The sequence below is a fragment of the Centroberyx affinis genome, unplaced genomic scaffold (genome assembly GCF_046629955.1).
Source record: "Centroberyx affinis isolate AG114_WGS23_722 - 3 ecotype Tasmania unplaced genomic scaffold, CSIRO-AGI_Caff_v1 ptg004758l_1, whole genome shotgun sequence".
NCBI lineage: Eukaryota > Metazoa > Chordata > Actinopteri > Beryciformes > Berycidae > Centroberyx > Centroberyx affinis.
Genome location: NW_027282305.1, coordinates 21,156 through 35,751, shown reverse-complemented (window position 1 = coordinate 35,751; position 14,596 = coordinate 21,156). Strand labels below are relative to the sequence as shown.

General features: G+C 42.2%; 1 protein-coding gene across 1 annotated transcript in view; it reads left to right on the top strand.

Annotated features, from left to right (window-relative positions):
* slc41a2b (solute carrier family 41 member 2b) overlaps window positions 1–2,962 on the top strand; it is a 30,359-nt gene extending 27,397 nt beyond the window's left edge. Inside the window, exon 11 of the mRNA XM_071545059.1 lies at window positions 717–2,962. Coding sequence (XP_071401160.1) covers window positions 717–902 — 186 coding nt within the window. The 3' untranslated portion in view covers window positions 903–2,962. The remainder of the gene's footprint in view (window positions 1–716) is intronic.
* The last annotated feature ends 11,634 nt before the right edge of the window (window positions 2,963–14,596 follow it).

Below are 14,596 nucleotides of genomic sequence, written 5' to 3'. Positions count from 1 at the left end.
TTATTGGATAGGAACCTAGGAGTCTGTGTTGTTTAACAGGATTACACATTCTGTCACAAAATTCCCCCCACATTCAAAGACAAGTCCACAGGTAATCAGAGCCATAAATCTAGTGTGTTTTTTACTCTGAACGTTTAAAATGATATATTAATGTAATCATTTCCCCCCTACTCCCTTTTGATGCTATCATCGGCGCTTGTATTCTTAGCATGTGGGTGTCGGTGTCTTTCAGTGCATGGCTATGTGTTGCAGCTCATCCTAATTGGCAACTACGCCAGACTTTGTTTTGTTTTTGTAATGTTTGTACTACCGACTCTGGACAGCTCATTTCCCCTTAAATTATAGACTCGTCCTTATCTTTTAATAGACCTCTCTCTTTTTTCTCTCAGCACCATTCCTTCCACACTTGAAAACTTGAATTATGAATAACACTTTCTATCTTTCTTGCTCCTCTCGCTCTGGAGCTCTCTCCATTTTTCTTTCGTCTCTCTATCCCCCCCCCCCCCCCCTCGCGCACACGCTTTCGATGTGTATCTCAGGTGTTTATGCTACTGTGCTTAGCATCTTTAAGCGCTACTCCTTCCATGCTTGACAACATACACTTACTTTTTCCCTTTTCTCTATCTCACCATTCCTTCCATTCCTGAAAACGTGAGTTATAAATTACGCTCGCACTCTTTCTTCTAATCTTCTTTCTCTGTCTCTCTCTCCTTCAGGTGTTTCTGTTACTGTGTATATCAGACTGGATGGTTCACTCCATGTGGCGAAGCGGCAAAGACCCCGATAGTTTCTCCATCCCGTACCTGACGGCCCTGGGCGACCTGCTGGGCACCGCCCTCCTGGCGCTCAGCTTCCACTTCCTCTGGCTCATAGGGGACCAGGACAGCGACGTGGGCGACTGAGGCGACCTTTGACGCCCCCCCCACCCCGCCCCCCACCCTCAAAGTGGGGGCGGTGAAGGGAATCTCTCCACCCGCCGTCCAGCTTCTCATGCCCTTAAAGCCTTGTGGGATTTTGGGGTGTTCTCTGTCGCTAGCCAGGACATTCCTCTGCTTCTCGTACTGGACGAAACTTCACTGCACTTATCAGAATGCTGTCGGAGACAACTAGGTGCTTAAACCACATGATGGTTTAAAAAAAAAAAAAAATAGGACTATTTTCTGCTCCTGGCTCTTTTTCTATATACACCAATCACACTATGTTCCATATATTCTGATTCTTCTCACTGATCGTTTGTCAGAGATTTTGACCCGTGTTTGTTTGCACCAAGGCGAATTATCCTGCAGGGCCGTTAAAAAGGTGGGAACAGTAATAACAGCCCCCGCCCAAAATGCTGGTAAATCTTTGCCGTCGTTGGCAAGGTTGTCGACTCTACCAGCCAGTCTGGCAGGTAGGCAAACATCATTTGGAAGTCTTATATTATAAAAGTCTATTTGGTTGGTAATATAGTGGAAGTGGCTGGTGAATTGTTTGGGATTTACCACCCAAGGCAGCGGAAAGTTTTGTTTCTTGCCTTGCATCGTCACATCAGTGGGCAGATGCACAGACAGCTGGGGTGGAGTAGCGGTAGCAAAGGGAAGAAGAAGGAAAACGACTGTAGGCCATGATATGTGGAGTGTGGCTTGAACACACACACACACACACACCTACCTATCTTGGTAGCAGGTGTACCAGCATCGGAAATTAAAAGGGATCATTTAACACAGAAGTCATTGTATTGTTGGTACGGAAATTCACCGTTTCTTCTTGTGTTTACCCCTGTTTTTTTTTGTTTGTTTGTTTTTTTTGCTGTGTTTTGCGTGGTCTGAACTCGGCTCACCTTCTGTCTACAGCACGCACAATAATATTTTTCACATTTCAGCATTACGAGTTCACCTACACTGTCCTCTGCACGGTCAGCCTTCTATTATACGTATGTAAATGTAAACGGTACTTCCTGACACTCATGTAAAACAAACCACAAGAAACCCTTTGTATATTACTCCCATCCCCACCCCTCTCTCCTTTCTCTCTCGTTCATTTCCTCTATTTGTTTATCCTCTGTCTGTTTTTCTTTGATGGCGGTCCAGTCGCACACACAGAGAGCGGGAGCAGTACGCCAGTCCAGCAGAACCTTTTGCGTTTGACAGTGGATGTTTGCACGCCAATCACATGCTGTTTACATGTATGCACAGTGAGTACGTCTACATGCACACAGATAATCCAGTCTGAAACGGATCAAGGCAGTACTCCTGACTGCAGCCATTGTCATGTCAATTTATTAGTCTTAATTATTTTATAATTTCAGAGTAATGTCATAATCGGTGTAAGCATAAATCTGATTTCTGCTGAATTGTTCTTTTATTCGGCCTCGATTTCATTCAGTTTTTCAAAATATGCAGCAACCAATAAACCTGATTCAGTCCATGTAAACCCAGGTTATTGTGGGAAATCACATTACTTATATGTAAACGCTTAAATCAAAGTACCACCTGATTATTGACTGGAGTATTGTGCGCATGTAGATGTGGCCAGTGGCTCTCTTCAACCCAATTCCAATGATATGTGCCTCTTGAGATTCACTGGTTGACAAGGTATTATTCTCTGTCATGCCATAAATGTTATTTTTTTCTACTGCATTGTAATACTGTGCAATTTAAGACTTATTTTCTTTTTGTACTCACTATCGGTTCTGAGACAAAGACTCTTGAACGTTTGAAGAGTTTCATTCCAAAATGAGATGTCCACCCTTTAAAAAAAAAAAAGAAAAGAAAGAAAGACATCTACTCTGACAAAACGCGCTAATAGAAGTTGTCCATAGAAAATTCTACAGGATGTAATTCATCTGTGTTTGAAATATTGAGCAATCAATATCAGGTAATGCTGATTTTGTCTAAAATGGGTGTGTAGCATTTTGGAATGAAACCCTTTGTTTGCTTTGTGGCTTATAATGGCCTAAATGTTTTAATAAATGTCTCGCATTTGGGGAAAATATCTCCTTTGTGATTATTTTTGCAAACAAGTTTACTTGTCATGTAGCTGTGCTCTTATCCAGATGGGCATGCAGAGTCATTACTGCTTTGTTAGGAAGTGACAGCCATCACTTCGGCTCTTACTGCAGCAGATCACAGCTTGAACACTGAGCCAGGGAAGAAAAGCGCTGTTATGATTGAGATGAACAGTAAATATCTTCTTTTTTTTTTTTCCCCTCTGTTTGCCTCAAGTAAGCCCTAGATCTAAATCTATGCTCTCCCATGGTCTCCATGACAACACGAACAGGCAGTTCTCATCTTGTCTCTTGACGTCGTCGTTTGAAAAACATGCGTTTCTGCACAGATGTCACACTTACACCCACCTCCGACACACGGCTTACGTTTCCCTGTAATAGCGGCTCTTGAATTAGCATTTTGAGAACTTGGGGATGGAGCGCAGCACAGGGTCTCACCAAGAAATACAAGATCTAGAGATATCTACCAGCTCTGCTCTTACAAAATGATTAGCACACAGTTAAAACAAATGATGGTGCACTTTAAAGCCGTGATTCTCAACCTTTTTCATATCAATGACCCCTGATTAAGTCCACATTAGAGCCACAGACCCCCATTTGATGAGATTTTGTCTCTTGAACCCAAATCTGAGAATATTTTTATTGTTAGATATGATTTTGTCCAGAATCCCATGACTATCTGTATTGTAGGTACAGAGATAACAGTGAAACTATGATCAAAATAGTCATTCTTCTACATTCTCTAATTGTGTTAACTTCTTGTAAATGAGATAATGCTGAAGTTTAACAATTCATCAATTCGCTGGGGACCCCCTGGAACCTCCTCAAGGACCCCTGGTGGTTCGCGGACCCCACGTTGAGAACCACTGCTTTAAAGAATAGTAGGCAACATAAGCACTTGTCGGCTAAGTGCTAATGATAAAATATAAGCACTTTGGAATAGAAGTGTTTGACCCTGGACTCATTATGAAGTGTGGGAGCGGACCAGTCGCTCGCATCACCTACAGGCCCGTCTGTCTCTTCCTGTTAGTTAAGTCCCACTCGATGGATAATTAGCATGATAGCTGTCATTCTGGATAAGAGTTGATTGATTTCCTAATTCTGGAGTGTGAGGCGTCGCTCCGTCGCCAGAGAACACCGGAGAACTTGAAAGATCCTTCAGAAGTTACAGCAAGCAGGAATCGATTCACTGCAGCAGGCGAGCCGCTGTGCCGGGGCTTCTGATAAGGAGCTTTTCAGATAAAAGTACACGCATGTCTTCGCAATTGTGTGGCGTCTAGCGAAAGTAGCCAAGCCGACATGGCAGCATGGAAATAGGATACAACTTCAAAGATGAACGTCGGAAGGTGTTCTCTCGCAGCGTTCCTTTGGAAACAGGACAAGGCGGTTAGGGATCAAAAGGAAACGGGGTGCGTGGAGACCTTGTGCGTGGTCTAAATGCAAAGCCTCCTCTGTTGTATAACCAATGGATTTCCCGTTTCTTTGAACACGGCGAGAAGTGCTCCAACCGCTCCCGACTTTCCAGCTTCGTCAAATGGATTTTCTTACCTCTCATGCGATCAAAGCCAAAGGCGGTTGATATAGATTATTCATGCTTAGGGATTTTTTTTTTTGTCCTGGCTCTGAGAATCCATCGGGGTCATATGAAACGGGTTTTTTATGGTTGAGGAGGTTCGTTAAGTGCCACGACCATAACGACCGCAGCAGGATCTCTGGAGCCGCCGCGTTATCAGAGCGTCGAAACAGCCAGTCCTGGCACTCGTCTCTCTTGTTTTATTATAGGGCAAAACCTTGATTGGTATAGTTTAGTGTGTGTTTGGTGTGTGTGCATGTGCTTTAACAATGCACCTCTGTTGGCGTCTAGACGGCCCGTTTTTAACAAGGTGGACCTAGCTTGATAAACAAGGGTACGGAGTTTTGGGGGGGAACCATGAGAAGCAGAAGTGACCCAGACAGGACCAGAAGGCCCCGTGAAACCTAATCCACTGGTGGACCTTTTCCCCGTCAGTCTCCCAGCGACCCCGGGGGCTATTAGCAGCATGTTAATGTGGAGCCTCCAGACAGACAGACAGGGTCTCGAGGTAAGCTGGTAGCCCGGATCCGAAAACCCCCGGCGGCTCCCTGGGCGCTGAGGTGCCGGTCCTCGTTTGGGGAAAACAATAGCTGCTTCACACACCGACGTAATTGGAAACAGATTTGTCCAGAGGCGTGTTTTTCTAGCCAGTCAAGTCGAGGTGCTCAAGCATGTTGTGAGCCATGATGAGGAAACTGTGTCCCTTAACTGCCCTACAAAGCCAGAGAGCAGTAACTTCGTGGGGGTGAAACTGAGAAAAACAAGTTTAAAGTTTATTACATGGCCTGACAAAAGTGTTGTTGGTGCAGGAGTGGATTGCGTTTCATTTAATAGCATTTGTGGTTATAGAGGGCCATCAGGTGAAATAACGCACCCCATGTAGTGGCCATATTGGAGGTCTTCATGTCTTGGGCAACAGCGGCTGTGAACAGCTGATGGTGTTTCTATGTAGCTTACAACTTGACCAGCTCAACAGAATTCAGTAGACATGGTTCATTTCCGTGCTGTTTTTGCCTGAAAACTCATCATTTCACCACTGATCCGATCAATTTTGTGTTTAGATAATGTCAGCTTGTTAGCTTGCAAATCACAGTATCTGGTCAGCTAACCATCACTGTCTTCTTGTAAACAAATCTGATTTACACACAACCTAACGTATCTAGTCGAAGCTGACATTAGTGACTAATAGTTTCATTAAAATGAGTTGCTTTTTGCCTGCTGGCTAGCTAGCTAGCAAACAATGCCAAAAGCCTTTTGTTCAGGTTAACTGAGCTGACTCTTCTCAAGATACAACTCAAGATACAAGAGTGTTTTGGAGTAGAGACTAGGGCTAAAGACAAGACAGTTTACTGTGTGACAGTAACCTACATTTGGAAACAAATCTATTTATCAGATTATTCACTTTAACTCTTCTGAATTAGCCTAAACCAGAAATTTCTCAGAAATCTCTTATTGTAGCCTGGTTGTTATATATTTTGCTATTATTTGTGCCCAGCCAATTCTCCACTGCAAAGCCTCTATTTGAAATTAAATATGAATCTTAAGCATTACCTTTGACCTTTACAATACACAAAAAGTAGGTACTGCAGTTTGCCTTTGTAGGACAGTATAGCTCAATGGGTGGAGCATGGCACTAATATTGCTAAGGTTAGCGGTTTGATTCCCATTATTAGAGCCAAATATCCAGCATGACACTGTAAGGTGCTTTTAAATCTGACTGAATCACAGTGTTGCTGATGTGGGAATGGCTAACAATCGACTCTAAGAAACGTGAATATATGAAATCCAGTTCTAATTATTAAACTTTCACTGCCTTGTGCTCTTCTGAGTCGAGGCTGCAGATGGAGCGACAGCCTGACCGGAGGAAAACCTCTGTGTTCTTATTGGGTAAACAGGGAAATTCCTGACACCCTGCGGTGACATTCCTCTGGGGCTGATGGAGATAGAGAGTGTACATAGTTTGAATGGTTCCCTGTTGAAGAGACTCCTAACTCACCGAGGTTATGGAGCGGTGGCGCTGACCCGGCCTGACCCGCCATGTTCTGTCCTCCTCGAAGGGAAGGACTCCTCTTCAGCCCTCTGTCCTCCGGTGTTGAGTCATTTATCCAAAACCCACAAGCAGATGGTTGGCCTGGATGTGACACTGCGACCTCTGCACCCCCCCTCCCCCCCACGGCGTCCTCTAGCTGCTTCACTGACAGTAACTGTACTAGGGACGAGGGAAGATCGATCGGCGTGTCGCTGAGGACAGATGACTCAGCCTGTAGTGGGTGCTCAGTGCTCTTGGAGTGAAACGCCGGTCGATCCGTCTTTATTTAGGCTGTTATCAATCTCATTTGGCACCAGAGCCGAACAGAGACAGCAGGGGGAGGACACCGACTATTATTCTGTGGCGGAGAAGCACAGCTGTACGTGGGCCGCCCCGCGAAACACCCGAGACGCTCTAATTGCCCGTCACCAGGAAGAGACGGAGACGAGACAAATAGGCCGGACTGACGATACAGTCCGACTGACATAACCTGCTCCTCCGATCGGCACCGGTCATCATCTGACTCCTGGGAAACGGCCTCCAAACGTCCTTCAGAAGTGTGTTTTTAGCAATACATGGGCTTTGCAAAGCATCCTATTTGGCAGACCAATGGTTCTCTCCCTCTCTAATGTATTATCTATACAGAGTGTTCAATCAATAAATCAATGATTTATTTGTTTATTTATTTATTAGCACATTTCATACATTCATGCAGCGCAATGTGCTTCACATATTAATATATAAAATACATATAAAAACAGCAGAAAACTGAGGCAAGTAAAACCACGGGCATGGGCCCATGTTAAAAGCAGGAGAAAATTGCAACAGATTAATACACAAAATAAAAACCAACATGATGGATAAAAGAGATACACAAGTTAAAAAAGTGTTAAAGTCACAATGACATTTAAAGTGTCTTTTTCACCTGCATATCAATACATCATACAATAAAAGCCCCAAAAATTAAAAAAAAAAATGTTTTGTTTTTCTTTTCTTTTTTTAAATCAAAATCAATCAAATTCAAATTCCAATTAATAATACAATCATACCCCTTCCATCATATAAAATCTGCAACTTCACAACTTTCAAAATAACACAAGGGTCAACATGGAGATATGGCAGTGGAGTTTTAGGTGTTCACCCCAGAAAACCCTTTTTTTCCTTTTCATAAAACACCACAGTTGCGTCCGGGTGGCTGGAATTTATTCATTTTGAAGAATCCAAAACTTGTGACAGCTCAAGATTATGGTCAAAACAATTTTCCATGTTTGTTCTGGTCCAACCTGCCCACTTTTGAACCGTCCCTCCCTGCGTTATTCAACCTGGAAATACTTTAAATTGCAGAAGCAAGACACCATGAAAATGCATGAAGTTTCCTTCTGACTTCAAAGCTGCAATATGTAACTTCTTTCACATTAAAATAACAATAAACAGGATATTTATTATACGTTATCAGTCTGTGTCTGTGTGTGACCCTGTGTGTTTGCTTGTCAGTGATGTTAGGGACATTTTGGGGGCGTGTACCATTCGCAGTGGGCGTGGCCAGTGGTGAGCTGGTTGTGGCTATCAAGGTGAGGCTATAAAGTCATATCAAAAACAATGGAGGAAAGCAGTAAGAAACGGAAGAACAGCAAAGCCAAACGTACGACAGACAAACACAGATGAACACCGGTGTTGCTGTTTTTTTTGTTTTTTTATTGTGTTTAACATCAGCTTCTTCAACACTTGTCGTGGCTTTACGGAGGCCGCTTACCTCAGCTTCGGGTCGGATGGGTGTTTCAAAGTAGACAGCTCATCAAGATGACTGACAGGTGCTGGGATACACTTCGCTGCCTCAAGGTGAAAAGTTGTAGCTTTAGTGATTATTCGTGCTGCATATCTAGTAATCTGCTCTCAGAGCCGATAAATAATAAAATCCTCTTTTTCGGTTTCCCTCCAGGCGGGTTAAAGCTCAGGGTCACCTACTGAAGAACCATATAAAAAAGTAAATAAAGTATAGAGCTAGTAGGGATTCAGTGTTTTGCTCAAGGACACTTCGGCAGAGCTTCATCCTCCTTTGTGAAAACTCTCTGACCTGATCTGAGGAGAATGACGCAGCTTCTGTTCTGTTCCTTTATCCTTTAACACTAAGTGTCATCAGATACATAAATCAGCAGGGTGATTTATCTTCACATCAGATAATCCATTGTGTCCTGATATCCTGCCAGTGTTTGATCGCACTTCTTTATCTTTATTTGTCCAGGGAAAGTTGACGAATGACACCTGTAGGATGTACTGTAGGCCTCTTTCACAACAAAAAGGTTAAAATAAGAGAAAGAATCAGAAGAAATCGACATGGTAATAAATTGGCATTGTAGAAATATGTTTTTTTTCCCCTGTCCCATGAATCATCTCATGACCCTTTCTGCTCAGTCAACTTTGCCTGGATAAATAAAAATTAAAAAAGGTTTAAAAAAAAAACAACCCAAAAAACTTCCCCCACCCAGGTTTCCCAGCCAGTCTGGGGTTTGAACCTGCAGCCTTCTAGTCACAAGCTTCATCCCAGTCATGTGAAAGCTGTATAAGAAACCTTGGTAATTCAGATATTATCTGGTACTCTGAGGCATTAAAATCACAGTTAACTCACTGCAGTGTGTCGGCTCGGTTTTCATGGTAGCGTTCAGAATCTCCTGCACAGTCTGGAGGAATTATAATCATCGATGTGAGTTTGTAGAATGACACAAGTTATGTCTTGTCTTACTTTGGCCTTATCTTAACTTTTACATATTCAACTGATAAGGCTTAATATATCTCATGTGACCAGCTGGACAGAAGTGGAACGGCAAAATATCAGTGACATTCAAATCTGAATATAAAACTGATCTATTGAGACTGTTAAGAAGGAAATGAGAAGATCAGATTTGTGTCACATATGATCGGAAAACTGGAGATTTGAGAACTAACCATAGATAGATAGATAGACAGACAGACAGACAGACAGATAGACAAATAGATAGACAGACAGACATAGATAGACAGAAGACAGACAGGCAGACGGACAGACAGACAGACAAATAGATAGACAGACAGACAGACAGGCAGACGGACAGACAGACAGACAAATAGATAGACAGACAGACAGACAGATAGATAGACAGACAGACAGACAGACAGACAGACAGACAGACAGATAGATAGATAGATAGACAGACAGACAGACAGACAGACAGACAGACAGACAGATAGATAATAGATAGATAGATAGATAGACAGACAGACAGACAGACAGACAGACAGACAGACAGACAGACAGACAGACAGATAGATAGATAGATAGATAGATAGATAGATAGGCAGACAGACAGATAGATAGATAGACAGACAGACAGACAGACAGACAAATAGATAGACAGACAGACTGATAGATAGACAGAAGACAGACAGGCAGACGGACAGACAGACAGACAAATAGATAGACAGACAGACAGACAGACGGACAGACAGACAGACAAATAGATAGACAGACAGACAGACAGATAGATAGACAGACAGACAGACAGATAGATAGATAGACAGATAGATAGATAGATAGATAGATAGATAGATAGATAGATAGATCACACTTCTAGCAAATACAAATGCAAAGCAGATTCTGACAATAATATAAAAAAAAATTCATTCTGCTGAATTGTTTTTAAATGAATCTCTTTCTTCATTTTTATTAAACCTTTCAATTTGAACAAGTGTAACACCGAAATCCGGTTGGAGGAAACTTCTGCCGATATATAAAAAACGAGTCTCTCACCTTTATTATTATTTTTTTATTTTTTTCAACGATTTTGTGGTTTTCTCATGTCCAGGCAGCCACACAGCCCCAAGGCACTACCAAAGTTCAGCATCACTTTTCAGGCTACACTATTTCTATTTTTGTCTCTGTTTTGAGAAAAGGAAAAAAACCCAAACAACGTGACAAAATGCATCTCTTCAAGTCACTAATCAGAAGAGACGGGTGGCATGGAAAACCTCTCTCCGCTCCCTCCTCTCTCTCTCTCTCTCTCTCTCTCTCTCTCTCTCTCTCTCTCTCTCTCTCTCTCTCTCTCTCTCTCTCTCTCTCTCTCGCTCCATTTCTCGGTTTGAACATATAGCTGCTTTTCTGCTTTTTCGTCCTCTACCAAAACACACACACACACACACACAGACACACAGACACAGACACACACACACACACGCACCACTTCCCTGGCTGGAGTTGGCCTCCCTCTAATGACAGGGTGTATAGTTAGAGAGGGAAGGGAGGGCGGCGTGTATTTCTGACATCGCACAGCCTGGACCACAAGGTCAGCCGGGAGGAGGAACGCTGCCAGGACGGAGGGGGGCGTGATGACTGTGTTAGGCTCGCCATCGGAATAGCAGCCAATCCCCCGTCAACACATTCACACACACCCGTCCTGTTTACAACGGGACGGGACGGGAATATATAACGGGATAGTACGGTGTCAGTGTTATTATTATGTAGAGGTGCAGACAGAGGTGGAGACTTGGACCTGAGTCACACTGGAGCCACTGTTTTAACTGCTTGAGACTCGACTTGATGCATGAAGAGAAGACTTGAGACTTGACTTGACTCTGGTTCTGGTGACTTGAGACTTGACTTCGACTTGTGCTTTGATGACTTGAAAAGGTTTCTAAAGTCTTGACTTGACATCTTGTGTTTGTGTTAAATGACTCAGATTGAAAGTGATGAGATTTGTTCCAGCAGACGACTGAATTTAAATTCTGTTTTCTGAATTTGTATGGAACGATTGAATTTATTGAAGTTGAAACTGATTATAGAAATCAAACTCATGATGCTCTTACCAAGTTTTTATCCTATTAAAACCATATTGCATTGAAAATATTTAGTTTTCTTCAAGATATTAAATTGATACTGGACTCTTGATTTGTTCTGAATTGACTTGGTGTTCTACATTTAGACTTGAGACTTGAGACTGACATGGGACAAGATGACTGTCACCATTTTTATACAGGCCAAGCTCTGAAACAGATCATGTATGGCGTGCTGAGGGCCCAAAAATGAGAATAGACATTGATTGTTTTGTTTTTGAAGGCTGTATCTTTATATTTTAAATATATTTATGTCAAAAAAATTATAAGTATTCAGTGTTTCCCGCATAATTTCTACTTGTCAGGGTGGAAAAGCCTCCAAAACAGCATTTAGACCATCATGGGACACTAAAACTCTCCACTGAAACCCAGACTGTTAGTATTTAGTAAAAGGCCAATATCAGCCTGATATATTGTCAAAGCAATATATCGGTCTAAACCTAGTAACCAGTACTAAGGTCATATGTCATTTAGCTCAAAATCACTGCTTAAAAATAGTTATGTTGGCTCATTTGGCCAAGGCTCATCATGTAACCGTGACATCCTGGGTTCAAATCTGTCCTGGGACCTTTGTCACATGTCACCCCCCCCCCCCCCCCTCCCATCCTTCCTGTCTCTCTGTATAAACTGTCTGATAAAGCAGAAACACCATCAAACAATCTTTAAAATAAGTAAAAAATTACGTTGCAATAAGATAAAACAAATCAAATGTCTCACAACTCTCTGGAACTCTTTGTAGAGCTGGAAAGTGTCTTTTGAAGAGTTAATTTTGGTCGACTGTCTGACCTCTGACCTCTGTGACAGCTTGTTTCTGCAGGTCATGGAGGTCAGTGTGTTGTGTTGTTTTATTAATAACAACATGCTGATCTGTGGAGTTTCAGGGATCAGAGCCATCTTGCTCGGCTCTGGGTTTCGTTTTTTTTTTTCATTTCTTCAAAGCAGGCCACTTGAAAAGAACCACCGAACGCAGCAGAAGGTCGGCGTAATGACAGAGACCGGGGGGGGCCTTGCAGCGAGGCAGCACAGGCACCGAGACGGACAGCTATGTAGGCAGAGAGACACACACACACAGCTGCTGCAGGTTTAATGAGCCACAGCTTGGAAACAGCAGGTGCGTCGATGCGAGAGAACGCCGAGCTGTCGAAGGCCACGACTTAGCCGAAAACACTAGCCCGCTGTGGCCCATCAGGACTTTATGAATGATATCACAGCATTACGCAACAGGTTGTTTCAGCCGAGCAATCTGATTGGTCAAAGACGGTTCAGACCGCGCTGATAATTCCCCTGGTTGGTGAGTCTTTCAGTAACCAGTAAGTTACATCTCTGATATTTCTTGTTTTGCCCTATTTTTTTATTCTCGGTCAATGACATGATGTGCATTTATTATTTTCCCCCCAATACATATACAGTATATTCACTACCAGTCAAAAGTTTGGACACACCTGACTGAATGTTCTATGTTTTTCCTTCTCTTAAAACCATTTTGATCTAAAGGTTTTATGCTTAAATGCTTGAAATTTGCTTCTTAGACAAATATAAATAGTGAAGTTGATCCTATGTATGAATTTCTTTCCAAAGCCTTTGACTTTCCATCAAGGCAAAGGGCGGCTACTTTAAAGAATCTAAAATATAAGATAGTTTTGATTTGTTTAACTCTTTTTTGGTCACTGCATAACTCCATTTTTCTATTTTCACAGTTTTGATGTCTTTACTGTTATTCTAAAATGTGGAAATGCGTGTGTCCAAACTTTTGACTGGTAGTATCTATATATCAGTGTAATGTATCAAATTATTCTAAAATATCTACTTCATGACAAAGCATTTGGTTTTATTGAAATGCGATTCATTTTTTGAGTTTTGGTGTTCCAAAGTCCAAAAATGCCCGGTGGTGCCATCTGAACTTACATGAAGAGAACAAAACTGCAATAAAACCTACATTTTTTTTTTTTTTACACTTGTTAATCAGATAGTTTTATGCATTTTAGACACTACAGTATTAGGTTTTCACTGGTAGTAAATGCATTGAAAGGGCATTATTTAAAGTTTTTATACAGTTGCACCACATGACATTTTCGGGGTGATAAGATCAGAAACCTCGTTAAAAATGAGTTAATGCCATCTTAAAAGCTTTAAAATAAATATGCGTACACAGAATACACTGTGGTGGACTTCAAACTGCATTTTAAACCCTTTTTTTTTTTTTCATGTTTCCGTCAGTTTTGTTTTTTGCTCTTTTGAAAATTTCATTTCTCATGGACATCAAATTGCATTTTAAATCCATTTTGGTCATTTTCTGGTGAGATTCTTTGGTCAGTTTTTCATGTCATGTCTCATGCTCATGTATGTAAACTACTTTCACACAGAACACACTCCTCAGTAACCATATTATATATAGAAACCCCTGTAAACCCCTTGAGGACTTTCTTTACTGCAATTACAGACACTCCGGTGATGTTGGCAGACAGCTATTGCATCACCGTCTCACCGATAATCACAGTTGAAAATAAATAAAGAAAGAAATAAGACAACTCTCTTGGGGTATCGCTGCCATCTTCTCCCATTCTGAAAGAGATATCTCGGAGGTAACTATGGAAACGGAGATGAATTCACGGCCCTCTCGCTGCGCTATACGGCGTGTTTGTGTGTTTCAGCGCCTGCAGATGAAGTCATGTACCAGCTGACATGTTCTGTGCATGTTAGACACCAACACATCCACACATTAAAGCAGCAGTCAAGAGTTTCTGCGGTATTTTATTGTGAAAACATCAGACAGAATGAACCATGGGTCGCGCCGCTGTAGGATCGAAACTATTCTCCCACACTTGATATACACAGTCAATTATTCATGATTTTTCGGTGAGTGTGTGTCTGAAAATGAACCGAAAAAGAATAAAAAAAAAAAAAAAAAACGGGGAGCGGCGGGAGGCCGTCCCGGGAGGGTAAGAGAGAGAGAGGGAGAGAGAGAGAGATGCGGAGAGTTTAGGTGTGTTGCCATGGTGACAGCGAGGAGTATGGGTAAGTTGTCTGCGAATAAATAAATAAATAGGTGGAGCCTGTTCCAACGAGAGTCTCGCCGTCCGCGGAGACGCTCTGTAAGGCAGAGTGGGTACAGCACAGAGTGAGTTTTTCCACACACACACACACA